The sequence below is a fragment of the Homalodisca vitripennis genome, chromosome 3, assembly GCF_021130785.1.
Source record: "Homalodisca vitripennis isolate AUS2020 chromosome 3, UT_GWSS_2.1, whole genome shotgun sequence".
NCBI classification, from domain to species: domain Eukaryota; kingdom Metazoa; phylum Arthropoda; class Insecta; order Hemiptera; family Cicadellidae; genus Homalodisca; species Homalodisca vitripennis.
The window spans coordinates 140,246,514-140,261,735 of record NC_060209.1 but is presented as its reverse complement, the minus strand read 5'-3'; the positions used below and the strand labels follow the sequence as shown (position 1 = coordinate 140,261,735).

Here is a 15,222-nt window from a genome sequence, read left to right as displayed (position 1 = left end):
AATACGTATTTAATGACGTTGCTGGCCGTATCTCCAAACTTTACTTTCACGGTGTATCTTATAATTTGTAGTTATGTCTTAAAAAATGGCATAAATTGACAAAAATCACTTATGAAGTTTCCCAATACACCTGTGTAGCATAGTGATGATCCTCTGGCCAGGAGGTGGCGTGCTGTGGGTGACGTCACTGGGCTCGGCCAATCATTGTGTCTGGACGTCCGTCTGTCTGCCTAGGTTTGACAGAGCCCCCGGTATAAGTAGCTACCTAAACAACGCCCATCTTGCCAGTTACTCTCATCACTCTACGGTACAATCATGAAATCTGTAAGTATACTCATTGTATTCAAAGTAACATGCCAGTGTTTACTGGAGAGTAATAGAAGTTATATTGCAAATAGAATTAGTGTAGTAATTAGTAACATGGCCAATAGTATATATTTTATAGACTAATTTTGCTGCCAAATTTTTCGCTTTTATTTTCATTATTAATTTTATTTTACTCTGAAAGTCCATTTATACTAATTTAGTAATTTATACTAATTTACTAATTTAATTAAGTCCATAAGAAACTAATTTTTAATTAGGTACTGACGACGTGTACAATACCTTTAAATTGCATAACGAAAAACTGTTGGCTCTTACTTGGGGAGGGTTTATGAACATCAGATTCTGGATTTGACTTTGAGTAGTGCAGGTTTAAATTCCCTCTGTTGGTCTTGTACTATACCAACTGATACTCTTTAATTTTTGATTGATAAGACATAGTTTAGGGTTAAGCACCATGGAAATGAACAGAATAAAACTAAAAAAAACTATTAAAAAGTAGTTACTAATAGTCAAAGCTAGAATGAGTACTTAAAATAACATTCTTGCGTTAAAATGAAGTGAAGATATTATTATACATTTTATAAAAAGTACATTTAATTAAATATATATAATATTATATATGTGTGTGTGTGTGTGTGTGTGTGTGTGTGTGTGTGTGTGTGTGTGTGTGTGTGTGTGTGTGTGTGTGTGTGTGTGTGTGTGTGTGTGTGTGTGTGTGTGTTCAGTTCAGTTTAATTAAATTTATGAATACAGGTTGCAATATGTAAAATATACAAATATTGGTTGGAACATCTTTTTAAAAATTTCTCAGGGAAATTCTCTTTATTTCTCTTTACAATCAAATGTTGCATATCAGAGATTTAAGATTTATGTTTTAACCTAATGTGGTAAATAGGCCTAGATATATACTGATAATAAACCACAGAAGGCCACTAGAAATCGAATACAATAATACTTCTTTAGTATTTTAATAATAATCAGCTGAATATAAACCCAATTTGGTTTTTGCCAAAAACCCAGATAGAATAACACAGCATATACGTGTGATTAAAATAACTACTCAAATATTAACCTTTGCTTATGTACTACTATATAATACTACCCAGACTACTAAAGCTTAGACATTACATTAATAAATAAGGCTGTGAAAATTGTATACAAATTTCTTTTTGTGAAGTCGACTAACGAAGGAACTACGTAATTTTGAACTTCTACGCATAAAAACCTCCTACTTGTAATATCTTACTTATTCCTTAATTTAAAACCTTATTTAAACTAACTTTCTAAGTTTCCAATAGAGGCAAATAATTGTAGAACGTTATGCATACATTTATTCAATAATTAATTATTCCTAAGTCAGATTTTATATTTGTTAAACACGTGAAGCTGTGAGGTCATTGTTTCCAAAATGGCACATAAACTTTACGTTTAGTAAATCCATGTTATGTTTGAAAATAAGTAAAATATTGTGTGTATCTCATTAGTATTTTTATAAACGATGTGCATCTAGTTTGCAGGCCGAAATTGAAGTGCGGTATTTTACATTTTAAAGTTTAACGGCAAAACATCGACTTCAGACTTTTCAATACGCAATATTAAAATTATTCACTGTAACTAAATGTTAAATATCCAAGCTTAATCGATCAATAACAACATTTTATGGCAATTACTTATTAAAAAATCACGATTTATCAGTGTATGCTTATCACCGTGTTCGAATCTCTAGAGATTACTAACTGCATGTTGATGAGTGCCAGTCGGTAAAATAAGTAAATGCTTTAGTAAGTAAGAACAGTCTATCCACTGTCTGTCTAATGCACTGCGAAAGTATGGCCACTCCCAAAAACCTTCAAACTGCTAATTATTTGTTTAAAGCAGTAGTCTTCTCCTTCCTCACCTTCTCCTCTCACCGCCCCTAATATTCCTTTAAGTCTAACTTTTATTGCGTTTATAAATATATACTACACAGCATTTACACAGAATTTATTTTAGTTCAAGGTTTGTATTTTTTACAAAACTGAGCTCAATAAAATTCAACAAATTATTTTAGTATGTTTTAATTTGTAAATTACTTTTCAGTAGACTGACTATATTAGTACAAAAACAGTTCTTTTTATTTAAATATCTTTTTAAAAATTGTTGTCATAATAGTTCTCCAACAACAATTACATATTTAAAATAGTCAGATAAACTCAGACCACTAAAGATAGTAATGCTGCAAAATCGTTTACTTATTGTATTACTTCTAACTAAAACTATCCAGCACTTTATGTAAGTCCTTAACTCTTCATTTTTGTTTCTTGAGCTTGAAGTGGTGACAATGCTTCTCGCAAATACGCTTTTTTCCGTACTATAGTGATTTTTTGTCCCTATCATTTATAATTCCATAACTAAACTTTTCTGGAGACAGTCTTGCAACGCTCTTATTAAAAAAATAAAGAACTAAATATAATAATTGGATTGTGTTTTTCTCGTTCAGTGACTTTTAGAGTTCTTCTGAATACATTCCTGGTTTTTCCATTTGTGGAAAATTTTAACTGGACTATTCATATTACCAATTGTACAATCTGAATACACATTAACTACTTATTGAACAACTGAACAAGTAAACATAGAATGTTTATAACCTACACTACGGCTACAACCGTGAAACTAGTGAATTTGGTATGTCACCGTAATTAAAGTGTAAAAAATAGTACTCAGGCCATAAAGAAGCTGAAACTGTGAATACATTATTTTCAATGGTTTTAAAATCCAGAAAAAAGTGTTTAAAATATTTAAATTATTTGGGTGAACAGCCCTAAATTTTATTTTTATTTGCAAGTATTTCAATATATATATATTTTTTTTTTGAAATTTGTTTTAAAATATTACCAATTGTCTTTCGTTCAAATTAAACATTATTTTTAAATGTATTCATGAAGCTTGAAGATTACATAATAATGAAGGATTAGGTTTCTATCAAAAATCGCACTATACTACAAATTAATGCAAAAATATATAATTTTTCAAGAAGTTTAATAAGGGGCTTAATTTGTGTTTTATAAGGGGAACACTGAGGTAGATATTGGTTCATGTTACTCCATGGGATTCGGCTGAGCATTAGCAGATACATTTACATTGAACTTATGGGTAACCATAATGGCAACGAGAAAAGAAGATAATAAATTAATTTATAAACAAACTCGTATGTTCATAAGAGTTTTGAATGTGACATATTAACACATAGGGAATAATTATCCCAACAAATACAAAATCATTTAATGGTGACGTATAGAGCAGAATTTTACTATTTAAACAATCATATGAAAACCAATTGAAGGAAAAGTGAATGTATTATCTGGCAAGATATGTCTATAAAGATTTAATATGCAGACTTCAAATTGTGTATAGTACGTAATTTCTACATAAATAAGAACGAGTTCTATGATGCTGCATGCCCAATCATGGAATTTGGCTGAGTGTTGAAGCTAGTAGGGTAACACAATCTTTCTTTTTTTGCCGGTGAATGTAAAAATATCTTTGTCGCATGATTGTCTGTCGACATATTTGTCAATAATGAAATTGTTAACAGTTTTATTGTCAGCTGACAAGTGTTGTGACGTACTCCTACCTTGTTATATGGAACGAGCTGTTTAATTTCTTATTGTCAATAGGGTACAAAACGCAGACATATACATTGTTATTATTGTAATAAAAAAGTGCAATGATCACGACCCCTTAACAACAACGTAGTCATACAAATTCCTATAAGTGATGGTGTCCGAAGTAATCCTGTTGCCATTAATTGTCAAAAACAAATTTTAAATTTACACTATTACATATTAACTTGAAGTTTCTTATCGAAATTGAAATTGAACATGTAAAGTATTATGAAATGGTTTCTTTATTGTAAAAATATAATATTACGTTACTGATTACAACTGAAAATAGTAAAATAAAATAGTGTTGGATAAAATAAAGTAAAAATAAGCGAGTATTTATATGTTAGGAATTATGTGAGCTAAAGATTTCAGTACAACTAGCCTAAAAAACTTTTAAGATAACTTTCTAAAAAAAAATTACAAAAATAACACATAGCTTTATTACAACTACTGTAGTAACAAGTAGTGTGCAAAATCTGACATACTTAGATCAAACTAACCCAAATACTAGGACATGGAACAACAGCCTTAAAAATGTTATTTTTATATTTGAACCCTTATGAATCCATCCTCAATTTTATGCAACCGTATAAAGGCCTGCCTGACTGGGCCTAGTCAACACCTTCGTGCAGTGTTTTATAGAAAAGTTCGCACTAGCTACAGTATACATTGTTTTATTTACATTGAACATTTTTACAATTTAAATGTTCAAATACGATTATTGTTAACAGACATATATTCTTAAATACTCTTGAATCATAATAGTAATATACAAGCAGTCACGATTACTGGCTAAAAATTTTTTTATAGTTCTGTTTAAAATTTAACAGATTAATTTCTCATAATTATGTTTTGCTTAAAATTCATGTTTTGAGTTTTATTTAAGCTTGAATAGAATATGAATACTGTTAAAAAATACCATACTACAGGACAATTGAACATAATTGTATAAATTATTAAAAACTGGCTGCGTTTACTCAAATTGAAAATCGTCCAAATTAAGTTGGCAAGTGATTCTATGTTACAATTTATTCTTCTCACACGAAATCTTCACAAGCCTTCGCCGTGTGAACGAAATTCCTGAGGTTCGAATGCCTCCACGATTATAGTTAGGATTTGGCATCCAACGAGTCCCTCCGGTCGTTGACCTCAGGAGTGGTTATTTATATGCGACCTTCAAAATGTTATTTTGATACATTAGAATCATAGCCTATGTGTCCTATTTATCACAGATAAGTTGATTATCAATTCATAGACTTCAAATATATATTGATTGAACACTGAATTATAAAGTATACTTCTTAAATATAATATTATATATTACGCGGCTTCGAACTACATGTCGTAGAGTTTTGATGAGTGTGGTAACTTCTGGTTCGAGTGAATTATATTTTCGAAGGCAATATTGAATTGGAAAATATGTCAAAAGTCCATATTTATGGCCATTGTAGCTTACTCAGATCTTAGTAATGTTTGTGTTATAAAAACACCCTAAAACCCTAGTTTAATGTAATGTTTCTTGAATTTACCTTTTTCCCTGATCAAGAATATATATATATATATACATATATATATATATATATATATGTATGTATATATATATATATATATATATACATATATATATATATATATATATAGACCTTAACAAATTACACTTTTAGGGGTACGAAGATGGGTTTTAGAAGATTTCAAAATAAAAACAGGACATTTATTACACAATTTTACTGTATTGAGCATTTAGGAACACCCTAATTTAGACAGAGTTTTTAGAATTACGAGTGTTTTATTATTTTAAATTGATTGTACCTCCCACGTATGTTGTAGAGAATATTTTTCCAGTGCTGAAAATTATATCTCCTTTCTGTAAATCATAAAGTACGTAAAAACACCTCACATTTTCAAAATTTGAATTATTTTTAAAATAAGAAAAGAATATTTTTAAGTGAACATGTTGAACTAGCAACCTATGCTGTATTCAACATCAAATTAAAGGTCAATAAAAACAAAGTTTGTTTGTATTTATAATTGGCTTTATACCAAACGGTTTCAAGAATAATTTTCTTCAGGTTATTAAGAACTTATTACATATAACTAATTATTAAAATGTACAACATTCCTGAGTCATAAACATACATGTACAATTATAAGTGCAGATTCCAAAATATAGGTCATTATTACCTGACTCTTTAGGTGGTGTAAGAATCACGGTCTTATATGACCTAATGTAATATATTTGATAGCAAAAGTAGAATAATAACGAAAGAGCAAAATTTTACTGTCTCATCAAATAAACCGTTAGTTTGAAACTCCCTTTGACGTATTGTTGAGTATCAGTGTTGAATGTTACAATAAGAAAATCTGAATAAGTCAATATACTTGAAGGTAAGAAAACAACGTGAGCGGTGAGAGAAGCGATGCGAAGCGGCGGATGACCACGGTTCGGTCAGCAACCTAATCCTTCTCGATCGCTTTCATAAAGATGCAAAACCTATGTAATAAATCTCGGTCGGCCAAGCACGGGGCTCTTGTCTGAAGCATTGTTTGACGTATTGTTTGGCACCCCATTGTTCAGCCTCATTGTCTCTCACAATGGCCGTTTCATCAGGTGTAGAGATGTGTATGTACAAAGCCGCATTGTGGAGGCCGAAAGATCTGATTATTGGAACATCCAAGGGCCATTGTGTACATTCTTAGGCGGGAGGGTCAAGGTTTGAATTGCGAAGTAGCCGGTCAATCAATCAAGTTCCGGCAATTCATATTGCTAATTAGCTAGTTGATCACAACATCTCTTGGGTTTCATTACCTCAACTTCCGAATACGAAATTAATTCTAGTAACAACATTTCTCAATACTAGTAATAAGCTAAAACATTATCATTATACCGGTACCTTGATAGTATATTTATTATTGAAATATATTTCTGTGAAAATAAATACGTGTAACTGAGTCTAATAACCTTTATGTATTAACGTCATAAAAATTAGGAATTAATTTAAGTCCCTTGACCAATTTAAAATAAGCCACAAAATACAAGAGAAATTCCATTATATGCATAAAAAAAGGTTATGCCTGGTATTAAAATTAAAATTTAATTTGAGCCTATAGCTGTGATGAAGAATGAACCATTTAAAATTCAGTATGTTTGAAATTGAGTAATTAATTTTTTTAATCTGTCCCTATGCGTTACGCCAGAAAGCTATAATATGACTTCAAATCGTGTTCACAAACTCTCGTATAATTTTAAAGCAAAATAAAAGAACTTTGAGCAAAATAGCGCATGTATTTAAAACGTAAACTGCGACATTGTATAATGTTTTATTATTACTTATTGTAATGAGATTATAGGGCAGTAGCAAAAATACAATAGTTCCGGACTTGTCCGTCAAGAGTGTAGAGTCGTGTTGAGAGTGGAAGTGGTTGGGTGAGCGACCGACCTTAAACTTGAGTAGAGAGAGGAAGTTACATCACAGTCATCTCACTTTCCTGCAGTGGGCCGAGAACTGGAGCAACTCGGTGACCTCAAGGTTGTGTGCTCGTTACACTTCTCTTCCTCACTACTGAACCACTTTCTCTGGCTCACCTCACGCCCGAACCACTCTCGCTGTCTGTAATGTAATTGACTTCCTTGAAGTTGAAATTTCTGTCTAATCCTCGTATAGAAATGAATTATAATTATTTTTTTATTTCTTAATAATTTTACCTATGGCATAACGTATTTTCGCTTTCTACGCTGGCATAATTTGTCAATTAAGATTTGCATCCTATGTATTGAGACTATGTATTGACAAATATGAGTATTGTAGTCATATTTGTATCTGATAGGCATTGGCCATCAGAAGATCTAATAAAAATTGGTACTTATAAAATATATTCCATTACGGCCAGACTTGAAAACAAGCATTCGTGCTTAAACTCCTTTCAATTTGAGCTGTGTAACATATTATAATTAAATAAGATAAATGATTTTGGATAATTATGTCGATGGTACATGACAATTTAAATGTCCAAATATACAGGTATTAGTGACTCTTCTATTCTCCTGTTCGGCACTGGGCAGCCCGCAGTTCCCTCACAACCATCGACTTCTAGGAGACATCCACCCCACTCAGCTTCCACCCATCCGAGGAGACGAGGCGGCCCCAGCGGACCAAACCGGTTACGAGGCCCGAACTTACTATCAGACCGGCTACCGGCTCCAGAACACCGGTTACCGACCTGTACCCGATCCGGTGCCCCAGCCGGTAGCTGTGTACTCGCCCCAGGACTACCGCAGCCCCCCAACAGACTACAGAGCCTCCACGCCAAAAGATGTTGTTCCAATATTGACCTATACCAATGATGTAGCACTTGACGGATCCTACAACTACAAGTGAGTTTATAAACAAGCAAGTGTTTTATTTTAGATATCAGGTAGGCTGCATGGTATAAGGCGTCGGAGTTTGGATCTTAATTAGAGATAGCACATGTCATACATGTGACCTTAGGACTTTTCATCAGTGCTATTAATCTTGTGTTGTGTAAACTCTCCCCATTATTCACTTTATCCTCGCACAATGAAGAAGCCATGAGGAATACTTGGAATTGGGTTGATCATAAACAACATAAAACAATGTTACAGTATTTTGTATAAAATTTAGATTACAAATTGATAGACCATGCAAAACCAATGTTAAAAGTGTATGACCATTAACCATTTATATTCAAGAAAAAACTTATGAATGCAACGGACAAAAAGTGAGAAAAAAACAGATATCAACACTCATCATTACATGAATATACAAGAAATTGCATTTAAATAGGTAGATCGTAAAAATGCAATACTTGTCCCTGGAGTGTTGTACTAATAATAAAAACTACATAACAAGTGTATATGTAACTTAGTAGTTGATAAATATATAAAACCAGTACACCAGGAAAGCAACTTACCGTTATTGTAAGGAAATGAGTGATATATTCAGGTTTAAAATTATTAATTTCACAATTCAATCTGAAAGGTACTTAGTTATTTACGGTTACTTATTACCTCCATATCTATATCTAAATCATGAAGTAACTATTCGTAATCACCTAAACAAAGATAAGGAGCCAACAGTAAGCCTTTCGGCTCAAGATGAGTAACAATGTTTAGAAGAATGGGAACGGAAACGCCATTCTCCTTTCATAATGTCAAGATCTCGACACAGTTGCACCCACCCGGATCTTCTCAGAACACCAGCACCTGTGCAGATTCTGTAATAGCTCTTCTTTTATAGGCTCTTTTGTTGAAAGGCTATGGGAACAGCAGGATTCCATTGGACAAATGAACACTAAAACATTTGTAAGATTTTTTGTAGACAGTTTTGCTTTCGTGTGGTATAAGAATTACTTAACAAAAACTGCAACAGTTGGCTGGTATAGTTAGCAAGTAAATTGGCACCATTACTTCAAGATTTATGTACTTGAAAATTGCTTCGAGTAGGAAGATATCAGTAACAACACAATTGAGGTTCCAAATTTCATCATGGAATAAATGAGTGTTTATTTATTATACACTAATACCTGAGATCTCCAAACAATTGTTTTAACCGTATAAGTCTTCACACATTTCTTAATATGTAACACATTTCTTATTCCGTTACAGTTTTTCGATTCATTGTTAGGCTTTTCTGAGTTTTGGAGTAAAGATTGTATTTAATGTTGAAATTATGTCACTCTTTAATTCATAAGTCGAACACACCTGTTCATGACTTATTATAATACGATATAGCCCATGATAAGATAGTTAATATAATGTTATATTACATTGGCATACTATACAGTGATCCGTTATTCTTGACCCTATAATGATTTATATGTTTTAATTATTATTTGACTAATACGTATAGGAAAGCTTCATATATATGTAGTAATAGTTCAGTACAGTAGGGTTTCTTTACGAAGGGGGGTTTTCATATTCTGGGGTTTTCGGGAATCTCCCACAGTACATTTTATTACCTCAAAGTCAGATATTCCTTGTTTTCATGAAACATGAATATATGCATTGGCTTGCGTTAAAATAACCAGTCAAACATAACATTAAATTTTTTATTAAATAACTAACGTGGATCATGAGTCCTGTTCAGTATAAAACAATTTTTCTAGTAAAATTAACTTAAGCTTCCTTTTAAAACAATCTAGATTTAACTGTATTCTTAAAAAAGACAAGTAGGGCGTTGAATAATACTGTGGCACTATAATAAGTATGATTAAAAAAAAGATACAGTGTGAAAAGGGATATTTAATTTATGTTCTTTTCTAAGTCTGTATTAAGGAGATTTTTGAAATACAATAATTGTACAGTTTTGAGTCGGCGGACGGGATAGCGCGGCAGGAGAGTGCCGTGATGACGAATGCAGGTACGGAGGAAGAAGGACAGAGTGTACAGGGGAGCTACTCGTACACAGCTCCAGATGGAACCCTCATCACTGTCAACTACGTGGCGGACAAGGACGGGTTCCGAGCAGAAGGTGCACACTTGCCCACCCCGCCACCGATCCCTGAGGCTATCGCCAAGTCACTGGAGTACATCGCGAGGGTTAGGTAAGACAATTTACTTACACAAGTATAGAAGGGGATGGCTATACTTATGTAAATCGGATCCCGTATGATGGTTTTGTGGGAAAGAAGAAAAACATCTGAAATATCATACAGGGTTGTTAGAAATTTGGGATGAGGAGAGTAAATCTCCTTGAAGCTCTCCGGTTCGACGCTCTGAAGACGAAATAAAGAATAAGCAGCACAGTTTTTAAAACGAACAGATTCGATCTATGCCTGTAAACAAGGTCTTACAAAGACCTTAAGACTAGCATGTCCGAAGGCATTATTTGCGGACATGACTCTTAAAATTGTAGTTACATTTATATATTCCAAATGGACTATACAAATATATTTTTGTTCAATACACACCAAATTCGATAGACCCATGGTAAGAATTTGGCACTCACGTGTTTTTTGAGAAAATTTATGTCACTGTATAGTTCCTTTAAAGATATTATAAAATATAATTTTCCGCTGCAGAAAATTTTATATAAACGGGTTCACTTAAAAAAAAAAAAAACAATATAATAAATGCATGCGCTTAATCATTTATTTATGACAAATAACAAAGCTATATAAGAAATATAAATGTATTGCCTCTATATAGGTTCACCTAGTACGTCTGTTCTACCTAGTAATCCAAAAAATCTCTCATGATGAAACAGAGGTATATTAGTGAAAAATGTGTAAAGGCTACTCTTAAACAGAAGTCTTGTAACATTCTAGACCCTAACTCGATTTTTACTAAGGTTATATTAGGAAAATGTAACTATGGGGTCTGAAAGGGCTTTCTATTATAATAAACAGGTCTTTCTTAAAATTGTGTCGATGTCTAACCGCCTATTTGTCTGTGCGTATAGACACAGACCCTTGACTTTCCCTTCATTTTCCCTTGAATGAAAAGTCATAGATATTTGAAACTGGATTCTTTTTTGTCCAAAGAAAAACGCTATTGATATTGGAGTCAAAATTAATGTTAAAAGTAATCTTCTAGCATTTTTACATTAGTCTTCTTGGAAAACAGGGTGGCAAAAGCGCTGTGTAAACAAAGTAGTTAAATCATATGACATTTCATCATGTAACATAGTGACCACATGTTGTGAAGTTACTTTCTCGATTTGGTTGGAAAGACCTTCGTTACATCTGTACGTATCCTTCAATACTCTGTAAATAATCACATGTTTACTTATTGCAAAGAGGCATTTGAAGAGTAGATACATGGTATATGTACAGTCAAATTTAGTTTAACAAATTTTGCGATTTTGGAGTAATTTGTGCTATGGTTCTTCTTTAGAATTTTCTAACATTTCTCTATGTAGACTGTTAAATGTATTGATTGAAACAATAAATTTGTATTATTATTATATGCTAAAATTATGATCAAGGTACTGATACCATTATTTTCTCATTGGTTAAAAACAAAACAAAAGTAACAGTGTTCAATGAGTGAATTAAAATCTGCGTTTATAACCATTTAGAAGGTATTCAAGATTTTGGGGTTGGTAAATTGTTGATAGAGCAATTATCGTGTATTATTCTATATTTAAAACTATCAATGTACCTCTGATACTATACTTCAAATTATTCAAATCGTACAGGGAATCGTATTTTACTTCTTGAGCAGACTTCGGTCTTGCTAATATTCTTAGGTTACAGTGATCAATGAATAAGACTCACAAATAACCATTACAGATTAAACTTGTGACTCAGTGTCACGTATTGTCTAATAATGAGTGCGTATGTGTGTGTGTCCAGGGCTGCCCAGCCAGCTGGCTATGAGGATGACGGCCAGTACCAGCCTGAGGATTCATTCAGGAAACCAAATGAGGGTCCATTCAGGAAACCAAATCTGTACTCCACCTGATCGACCCATTTCTGCCAATTGTAACTTTTGTAATTTCGATTAAATTTCTCTCTATTTTCCATAATGAAGTGCAATTCATTCTAGCTCTCTACATTACTTACTTTTTTACTACATTATTACTCGTAATAAAACATTATACTAGAGGATCGTATTTAGTTTTAATTATGAATATTTATTAGTGTATATTTATATTCAATTTGAAAATCGAATAATATTTCATAATCCATAAATTTTAATATGACGACAAATAGCAGCGAACTATAGTAACGGCGAGGACTTTATAGCAGAGGTTTGTCATAAGGAACAGGCCTGGCGCCACATTGGGCACTGTATTAAGGTTGCATTGTCACATGATAAATTGCTGGAGTATTTTAATCGACTTTTTATACACGATATTTTGGTAGAGTAACCCGCACCGAAATAATCTGTTGATATTTGAGGAAATGCTGCCATATTAATAATGATCATGTTTCCGATATGACGTGAATATGAACACATACTATCCGCTTGATGTACTATACGAGTGTGTTGTCTGTAAAACAGATATGCAGTTTATTTATTCCAACGGAATTACACCAGTAATACACTTAAATTAGTTAAAAAATAGTACAAACGATTAAGCACTAATAATATTTACTTATATAATTAAATAACAAACAGTGTAAAAAATAAATAATCAACAAAACAATGAATAAGAAAGAAATATAAATTAGTTAACAAAAATCAACAAAAAAGACAAAGACAATAATAGATAGTTAAATATCAAAACGAGCAACAGTAATAAATTTGTGATGTGTTTTGAAGTTGTGTGGTATATTTTTTTTCGTTAACAGGGGATGTTTGATAATCTCAGCAGATGTTGAGGTGGGTCAGTCAATTCCCTTACACCCGAAAAACTGGCGACACAGTTGGGATTGGATGGTGGAGGGGCTGGTTCAGATTTACCAGCTAACAACTTCAAAACACTTGAGATAAAAAATAAAGGTTTAATGGACTAAGGAGACCTCACAAAACAATTTAATCCATACATAATAAGAAGTAGTTATTTTTGTTTCCGAGGTAACGCTAATAAAAAACTATACAGAGAAAAATACATACAATTCTAACAAGATTTTATAAAAAAAAAATTAAATCAACGAATAAATAAAATAAAATAATACATATTTTACAAATTTTTGACAAAAATTGGCTCTAAAGAGTACGTCAATGCCATGTTCTCGAAAGTGAATACGTTCGTACAAAAGTGATAATAACAGTATTACAATGAAAACTGCACTAATAGAATTTGTTCTCGGTAATATTTCTAATAAGTCTAATTAGAATAAGGCAAAATTATCAGTTTCAATTGAAAAGTGTCCCATACTCGTCTACTTTCCATAGAAAATAGGCGTCATCCACATTTCCCTTGCGTTATGTCATAGTTTAACCTAAATATATCGTCCTAACCTTTACCCTTACTCTGGTTATTTATTTTTTCCAGTTATAAAATTTTTTAAAGTATATTGCAGTACTTCGCCGATATAGGCAAATCATGATGAGAACGTATAGATATTAACCTGTATCACACAAGTTTAGAACTGCCACAAGTATATTAGTATGAGAATAAAATATATTAGGTACTGGTAATTTACACGCGTATTGGTGGTACAAAGTCTTTTCTTATAATTATTTTGAACAAGCTTATAGCTTTCAGTTGACCTAAATGTTCTTAGTACGGTAACAAATAATCCTATCGTATAGGAAGAAGTGAGTTATTTAAATATGCATATAAAACTTCTAAATGTATAACGCATAAAATATTTAGCCTATAGTAAAAACTGACTAGATTTTACCTGTAGACTTTATAATTTACTAAAAAATTAATATTCTTAATGTTAAAATCGGATGCTCAAATAGGTGAAGTTCTTAAAACGCAGTACTGTCAAATCACTCCAATTCGGTTAGTGAGTGAAGTTCTATCGTAGGAGACTTTGTTAGTTTAAAACTTTGTTGACAGGTGCAGTAAGGAGAATATTATCTTTTTCAAATATATCTCTTATCACTGACTTCATAATTTCATACTATTTGATGCGTATCTACATACGCATAATAAATCAATTCTATTACGCATAAATTCAAATACGCGTAAATAAATTCTACAATTGTTCCTTCGCGTTCCTCCATAACGGAGTATCAGTAGATTCAATTACAAGTAGTTATAAAATTAATTAGTTTTGTATCACTGACTATTATCTTTTTTATTTTAAAATTATAAATATGTGGTCAATGCTAATTTAAGCCTTTTACGGTATTCCTTGTTCATCTTAAACGTTATGACATCTTATATGTTTCTAATAAAAGGCAACGACATTTATACACAATTTTGAGACGGATTGAGCTGAAGTACATTTGGATATTTGTGACCACTAATACGGCAATAATTCAAATTAACGTGTTACATATGAAGGAGTTATAGAAAAATTATATTTTGAATGAGGTTGTATCTGTTTTCGTATTACTTTTAAATTTGACTAATACGCAAACACACACACACACACACACACACACACACACACACACACACACACACACACACACACACACACAAATTTGTGACTCAAAAATTCCAGTCTTCATATTTATATACTAGTAGATATTACAATACAAGCTACCTTATGTCACCATATTTATTAGTATAACACATTTTTACACACTAGCTGTGTAAACCTAATACTGTAAACCTAATACTACAGATTGAGTATAAAATATACTTACAAAGGCGTTATAAATGAGTCACATCTGTGCATGATACATATTTTACATGTATACTCACCTACCTCTCCGTGGTCA

At 32.1% G+C, this 15,222-nt stretch overlaps 1 protein-coding gene across 1 annotated transcript; it reads left to right on the top strand.

Annotated features, from left to right (window-relative positions):
• The first annotated feature begins 240 nt into the window (after positions 1 to 240).
• LOC124357589 (endocuticle structural glycoprotein SgAbd-2-like) lies at positions 241 to 12,457 on the top strand. The gene is made up of 4 exons (XM_046809509.1): positions 241 to 324; positions 7,991 to 8,343; positions 10,293 to 10,532; positions 12,285 to 12,457. The coding sequence occupies exons 1-4, from the start codon at positions 316 to 318 to the stop codon at positions 12,391 to 12,393; spliced, it is 711 nt and encodes a 236-aa protein (XP_046665465.1). The 5' UTR covers positions 241 to 315; the 3' UTR covers positions 12,394 to 12,457.
• Positions 12,458 to 15,222: the final 2,765 nt, after the last annotated feature.